This window comes from Tupaia chinensis, unplaced genomic scaffold, assembly GCF_000334495.1.
Source record: "Tupaia chinensis unplaced genomic scaffold, TupChi_1.0 Scaffold000099_1, whole genome shotgun sequence".
Taxonomy (NCBI): domain Eukaryota; kingdom Metazoa; phylum Chordata; class Mammalia; order Scandentia; family Tupaiidae; genus Tupaia; species Tupaia belangeri.
In genome coordinates, this window is record NW_006159563.1 from 7,349,808 (window position 1) to 7,357,369 (window position 7,562).

The 7,562-nt window shown below is 46.0% G+C and overlaps 1 protein-coding gene across 1 annotated transcript in view; it reads right to left on the minus strand.

Annotated features, from left to right (window-relative positions):
* Window positions 1–939: 939 nt before the first annotated feature.
* PDE8B (phosphodiesterase 8B) overlaps window positions 940–7,562 on the minus strand; it is a 114,152-nt gene continuing 107,529 nt past the window's right edge. Inside the window, exons 24-26 of the mRNA XM_014585912.2 lie at window positions 5,603–5,770; window positions 3,167–3,296; window positions 940–2,307 (exon numbers count right to left, since the gene is read on the minus strand). Of these exons, the coding sequence (XP_014441398.1) occupies window positions 2,198–2,307; window positions 3,167–3,296; window positions 5,603–5,770 (408 nt within the window). The 3' untranslated portion in view covers window positions 940–2,197. The remainder of the gene's footprint in view (window positions 2,308–3,166; window positions 3,297–5,602; window positions 5,771–7,562) is intronic.

Here is a 7,562-nt window from a genome sequence, read left to right on the forward strand (position 1 = left end):
TTTGTGAAACTATAGGATAATTCTGGTTCAAGTAACAATGCTTTACAGCTAATGTCTTTCCTCTGGCTAGCAATAATAGCAATAGTTGGAAAGAATGCCTGAGTTAGCAACTCAAAAGATCCCACTAGTGGGTTAGCTGACCCAGAGCAGAGCGTGCTGAAGCTTTACTCTGACTGCCCTGAAGCATTCAGCATTCACACACAAATTTATAGTTTGCAGTGGACATGGACTTAGTTTGACATAACACTGAGGAAGCTGTAATGTTTCATATAGAAAAATGCTAGACACTTGATAAACGTTACTCATCAAATGGAATGAAATTGAGCTAGTCAGAAAAGTCCTAGCTTCAAGCAAGCATCCGAAGCATAGGCAAATTATTATAGTTACCTCCTTAACATGGGATTTTGATACCCTAGTTTTAATATGTTCTGCAAACTAAATGTGACTCAAGAAATAAAGGACACTAAACCAAAAGTTTGAAATTATGAAAAATTTAGGCCAAAGAGATAAAATAAAAACAGCTGTTGGGAATGAAAAATGGCTGTAGGAATTTAGTTACAAGTACTTCACAAAAACATTTTCATCACATTTACATAATGTAGCGTTGCAATACAAAGCTGGCTGCTGGCCAGACCAAGCAAGTTTTCTTATCATCTAACAAAAATAATTTAGATACATTTCTGTGCATGGAATTGTCATATATGTTTCCATTTTTGATACAAAACATAGAAAAAAAAAACCATTGGCACATCATATAGTGATAAGTCCTTTTTGTCTTCCCAGGTACCATTTCCAAGAGTTCTTCATTCCAATTTTCATTTGAAAAAAAAGTAATTAGCTGCTAATTCAATTAATTCTGTCTCTGTTTATACCTTTTAAAAATGCAGCATGAAATACAGAGAAAGAAAAACTCAGGTATTTTGTTTCCTAAGTTTCTAATATTTTAATATATAGAGAAGGGTTAGCTGGTAAGAGAAAAAGGAAAATCTCAATTCTGACTTTATGTGGATCACGGAGTTGTGAAAAGAGCTGTATAAAAATATGCACTTGTGCTTTAGAAGCTTTTAGCATACAATTAATAGCTGAAAAGAGTATTTACTGCTTCCCCATATGCCTATGTTCTGCTATATTTACACATCTTGTGATATATATATATTTTTTTACATCATTAAAGCAAATGGCATGGTCTCAAATATAGATAAGTTAAAAATATTGGACCCTTGAAACCTCCCCACCCCCTCCCCAAATACATACGTTTAGGTGGTGCACGGCACAACATACTCCATGGGCTCACACCCAGAAAATTTAGAGTCTTTTAATAAAAATTTTAAACAGCACATGTATATAAATTTTTCTCTTTTTTTTTAAAAAAAAGCTTGTCCAAGGGCATTCGGATTTAATGGCTTTTCTGTAATACTCAGTATGGTGCCTTGTGGCTGCCTCTGTGAACCAGAAATAAGGGAGCTCATGGATTCCCCCAAAACAAGCCACTCCATCCCCCATCACGGATGGCTTTTTGTTAAGATGAACCCTTTTTACAGGAACGAGGGCTGCACAGGCTGCTGATTCCAGGCGAGAGTGGGCACTCCCAGGCCAAAGCTGTGTTCTAATTTGGGTGTCACACCTGAACCAGAAGAACCACCTAGCCACTGAGGCCGTGACACTAACTAGTTTATCAGTAATTTGGTCCTAGTTGTTTTGCTCACTTTATGTAGTGGTTTCCTTAGATATACCTGTGAGATAAGCATGTTATGAGGCCTTCAGGTTGACGCTGTTGACGAAAGTCATCAAGCTAAACAGGGACAGTAAGAGATGAGCTGAACACCGGCTTAGCTACGTGGTCACCGTCCAGAGGCATGGGCTCACAGGCACCCAGGCTTTGCTTCTTGTGCCCTGTGAGTTACAGTGAGTCACCTCCGTGGTTTGACAGGGGCATACAGGGTGACAGCAGAGCAAAGGAGTTGGCCAAGCATTTGTTCTGTCATTGAGTGATTGTGCAAAGGAACTTACATTTTTTCTTCATGGGATGTAACTTTCTAAAAATGAAATTTGGAGACTTGAATAATTCAGGGTCAAATATTAGACATTAGCTCCTAACCGACACCTGTCCTTTTCGTTATAAAGGAAAGCCTCTTGTTTATACTGCTGTGGTTCACAGTGCCCTTTGTATCAAGAGGGCCCCCTCTCTGGCTTGGCTTCAGCTGTCCGACGGAAGCCTCAGACTTTTGCACTTTTGGTCGTCTAACGTCTTCCAGTGCTTGTAGTTGTTGGCCAAATGTTGCATCAGGGCTGGCAGATGTGCAAAGGCTGCAAGGACATGAAAGAAGAGAAAGAAACGGGTTGAATTAGATTCCAGGAACATGCGTAAGGCTGGGGCTATCTGGGATCAGAGCTGGAGTAGAGGCACACTGGGCTAGGCCTCAGGCTGCAAGTGATCACCCTGCACGAGAAGGACAAGGCAGGAAACACTAGTTTCTGAAAGACAAGGTTATTCCTCTTAATTAAAAATGGAAAAGCCGTTTATCAGTGACAGTATCGAAACGACCTAGGATTCAGAGTAGACTCAGTACATTTTACATTCTCTCTTGACTTTCCTCCAGTGACTGACTCAAACTGCTGTAAGCTTTGGAATCTGTCCTTTGAAGATGTGGAGACTCGTTTATTCAGTCACCAGAGTCCACTGAGTCTTCGGTGCACAGGGTTTTGTGCCAGGTGCTGGGGATGCGGAAGGTACAGCAGCACTCTGCCCCACCTGGCCGCAAATGGCTGACAGCTCTTTTCTTTCCCTCCCTCCCTCTCTTCCCGCCTTTCTCAATTGCCAGAGGGCACATGCACTCTCCAGAGAAAGACAGGAGATAGGGAGAAGGCACTTCCCAAAGGAGCGTGGTCATGCCACAATTCCTTCTCCATATTTTCCATACTGTTGGGATTTGGGGCCTACGTGCACACATGCCTGATGTGTTTCTCAAGCCCCCCGGGGCCAAGATTCAAACTGCAGTTGCCTATGTGGGATCCTGGCTCCCTTAACCACTAGGCCACGGGGCTAGTCATAACTTTTTAAATTATATTTCATTTACTCGTAGGCCCAGCCTATGTCATCGAATGTAATCATCATACAGTACAACAAAATGTTCTTTTGTGGGTGATAAAACAGTAGCTGTCTCACCATCCCAAGCATCAAACATGTCTGTTATGAAGTAGTCGATGAAGGAGATCTGGGACTTGGGGATACTGCAGGTGTTCCGGTCAAATACTGGCATCACCACAGGTAGCCCTTGCCTCTTCTCTTCATCAGTCTGTAAGAAAAACCACCACACAGGGCCATAGGGCACATGAGCAGCTTCCACAGTAGCATCTGATTTCTCAGAACCAATGAGCACTCATCCTGCGTTAGCTATGAAGACAGAGGCTCCGTGGACCCTGCGACTTACGTGAGCCAGCTGCCAGTGGGGCCTCAGGGCTGAACTCACTTTGACTCTCAGGTCTTGTGCTTTTATATGCTAGTCTGCCCCTCCTCCTGAAGTACTTGGTTCAAGGAACACAGTGCCTTTTCTGTGATCTGTTTTCAGTGTGGCAAGGTCAAAACTATTGTCACCTATATCAGTACTACTGATCGCATTTACACTGCGGGTACAGAAGCAGTGCTGGTCAGAGCTGCGGGCACCTCAGCATGAATCAAGGAGCCGGCACCAAACTGTCACTGTATTACTCGCTGCTGTGTGTTTGTAGGTTTAAGTTAAACAAGTAAGAATGACCTTTGGAGCAGTAAGAATGATTAGCTTTGTGGAGTGTCGACCGTTGGGTAGACGTCTTTCCAACGTCCTGTGTGACAAAGTGGGAAGTACGCCTTAAGCACGGTGCTGCCTGCCAGCCTCGGACGGGCATCGTGAAGAAGCCCTTCTAGTGAGTCGAACTAGCCGCTTCTCCCATGGAGCGCAGACTTCACCGGAAACAGTCACTGACGGCCAAACTCCAGAGGCTGAGCTTTGGAGCAGAGATCTGAGCAGTGTGGACATTAAAGTGTATGTGCAAGTGTACGGCGTCAGGTCACCGAGCTAGACCTGAACATCCACATGGCCTGGTGGAGAACTGAGCCAGAGGCCTCCAGTGTAACTTTGGATTTTCAGTCACACTGACTGGTGAACATCAGAACATTCCTTTCTGAGGCGAGGATACCTAAACAGGAAGCTACGTCAAAGGACTTAAGAGTGATCCTTTCCCATTCTCCATTCTCTTGGAGAACAACTGGAGAAGGACTCAGTCCCCTGTAGGACCTGAGAGGCCTATTCATGGCCTCCTGGCAACTTTGGGCTCAGCTTGCTTGCTGCAGGTTAGTTGGTCAAATGGTCTTAAAATATCCAGTGGTATTCAAGTAGTTTGGTCCTGCCTTCCTTTTCTGTCTGGCAAGCTCAGAAGTGCCTGTCCTCCTTTAATCCAGGGGCTTTCTTCCCACCCTTGAAGGGGCAGTTAATGTACTGGGACCTCTGTTGGCCATGCCCCCCTCCAGCTATTCTTTTTTTTTGGGGGGGGGAGAGGCTTTTGCTATAGAGCACATGCGCTCACCAGACAGAGAGAGTCAGAGAGACAGAAAACGAGAAACCCCCCAGGGGGGATGGCCACACCATAATCCCTTCTCCTCCATTCTCCTCTCGGGATCTTGGGCACACACGCACACGCGCCCGGCGTGAGTTTTAAGCCACCGGGTCCAGGATGTGAACTGCGGTCGACTACATGGGAGTCCAGCGACATAGCCATTACACTAACTGCTAGTCCCTTTATCTATTTATTTTAATGTGACCAGAGAGTGACAGAGAAAGAGAGAGGGAAAGTAAGAAAGCAAGTCACCAGGTCTGGAACTCGAACCATGGTCAGCCATGTGGGAGTCCAGTGCCTTTGACCACCATGCCAGCCCCACAAATGGCATTTTGCAGTCTACTGCTTTTTGGGTTTTTCCCCTTTAACTTCTCTTTACATTGCCATTATTCAAGTAAACCACATATCGCTGCTCTCCTGATGCAAAATTTCTAATTTCCCTTCTCATTAATTCCAGAGAGTCTTAGTTTCTAATTCTGCATTTCTAAATCTTAAAAAAAAAAACCCAACAGCTTGAACATCACTTTTATCTAGAGACAAATCTTTCTGTAGCACTGCCCATGTACTTCACTGTAGACACACTTTTCACTTCTCACCCACATGCGAGACTGTCGTATGTTCACATCTCTCCCCTGCTGGGTGGGGAGCTCCCTGTGGCTGCCATGTGTCTTACTCATGTCTGTGTTCCCATAATGCATCACAGAGGCACTTGGTCATAGCCTATAAATGAAGGAATTCCCAGTTTTTGTGGAAGTTCAGGATTCACCAATTTGAAGATGAAAAGTGACTTCTCAAAGCTCAGTTTATTCCCCTTCTGCTAGAGAGGCCTTGGTTAGTGACCAGCCATATCGCCCAGTCCCTGAGGGGATGGTAGGTGTGCTCCAGGCAGAAGGGAACCCTTTCCTTTCAGGGAGAAGTAGTTCACCGACTGATAAAAAGTTACTGGGTGGGAGAGTTCTGTGACCCAGGCTTCCCATAGGGAAGGGGAGCTTCCCCAGAGGCAGCGCACCTGAGCAAAGTACTCCTCGGAGATCCTCCCGGCCCACTCGATGCACAGGTCCAGGGGGCGGCATGGGTTGGCCACGTCAGCACACTTAATCATCATGCGCTTGATCAGGATTTGGTTTTCTAGAAAGTTCTTCCCAGGAGGGTTGCATTCACAGTCACTGCCTTCAGTCTGGAAGACATGGTCAGATCAGGGTTGGGTCAAAAAGATGGGGGAAGCCCACAAGAGCCGACTCTCCAGGGTTAGATGGTGGTCTCCAGACACATGTAGGTATGATTCGGACTCAGCAAAGGGATTTCCTCCCCTTTTAGGAGGACATGTTCTTTAAAAAACAAAGCCAAACTCAAGCAGTACAAGCCTAGGGTTTAAAAAGGCAAAAGTCGCTATCATAACCCATTCACCCCTCACTTCCATCCTGCTCTTTAGACGTAACCTCTACAAGCAGTTCTGTTTCTGCTCTGAACAATTTGGAGTGTAACCTTTTTTTTTTGTTTGTTTTTTGAGAGTTTTTTACTATAGGGTGCGTGTGCTTGCCGGAAGAGACAGAGAGACAGAAAGTGAGAAATCACCCTCCAGGGGGGATGGCCATGCTGCAGTCCCTTCTTTTCCATTCTCCTCTCGGGATCTTGGGCATGCATGCACACGCGCCCGGCGTGAGTTTAAGCCACCGGGTCCAGGACTCGAACCTCAGTCGACTACATGGGAGTTCAGTGACATAGCCATTATGCTAACTGCTGGTCCCATGTAGTGTAATCTTAAAGGAGGGCTCGTCTCCAGTTTTTTCAGAAAACGTGTAAAAGCAGAGCTGTCAGATTCTGTAACGAAAGGTGGGGAACTGGCATATCCAAGGGACCCTCTAAGTTCTCCTCATGCGTTTCTAGCTAGTGTCAGAGAACCCATCAGTTCTCTCCTAGGGCTCGGCCCCTCCTACTCCTGGCTTCCTCCCACTGTTTCTCGTAAGGCACATGTCCACTGAGCTGTCCTCCCAGCTCGGTGGTGGGCTGTGTGGGCTATGTAAATTTGGAACACTCGGAGCAGGAAGTGGGCCAGGGCAACAGCAGTTATGCTCAGCCACGCTTAAAAGTCCGATTATAGCCAGCCACAGTGGCACGGTGGTAATACAGTGTTCCATGATACTGTGGCCAAGGGAGAAGGACTTCAGGTTTGCGTCCTGAGGTCTCTCTCTGCATTCTTGGGACATCTGGGTGCCCGTGACCTGGGCTGGCTGAGGCTCGGGGTAGGACTGCAGTGTGAAGACCCTGTTGGAGGTGCTTATCTCTCTTTCTCTGTCTTCCTCTCTCATGGAACAAATAAATAAGAATAAACTGCAAAGAGACTAGTTATACACTGGTACATAGCTAGTGGTGGCTGTCAGTGGTCCTGAGCCACGTGGCCAGATCTAGGAGTAGGTGTACATGAATGCAATCACAGGCCAATTATACAGAACCTGGAAGACGGTCATTCTCCATAGGCAAAGACACCATTGACTTGATTGTGTGGAAACAGTTAATTAGCCCTCCAGAGCTCTGCCAAGATGAAAAACTGGATGATGACATTGAGAGGTTTTTGATTTTATTTGAGAGGTTGTTGCTATAGGGTGCTTGCGCTCGCCAGAAAGACAGAGAGAGAGCGAGAAATCACCCCCCAGGGGAGATGGCCATGCCGCAATCCCTTCTCCTCTTGGGATCTTGGACACACGCACACACGCCTAGCATGAGTTTAAGCCACTGGGTCTGGGACTCGAACCGCGGTCGACTACATGGGAGTCCAGTGACATAGCCATTATGCTAGCTGCTGGTCCTAAGGTTTTTGTTTTGAGAGACTAGATCTATTTACTAGACCATCAAGGGGTAGAGTATGTTCTGAAGGTCGTTTTGATTACTTACTGTTGGGAGAGCACTGTTTGCTATAGTTACTGTAATAAATAGTAAATCTCAACACAGTTGCCTGGATAGACGCTCTT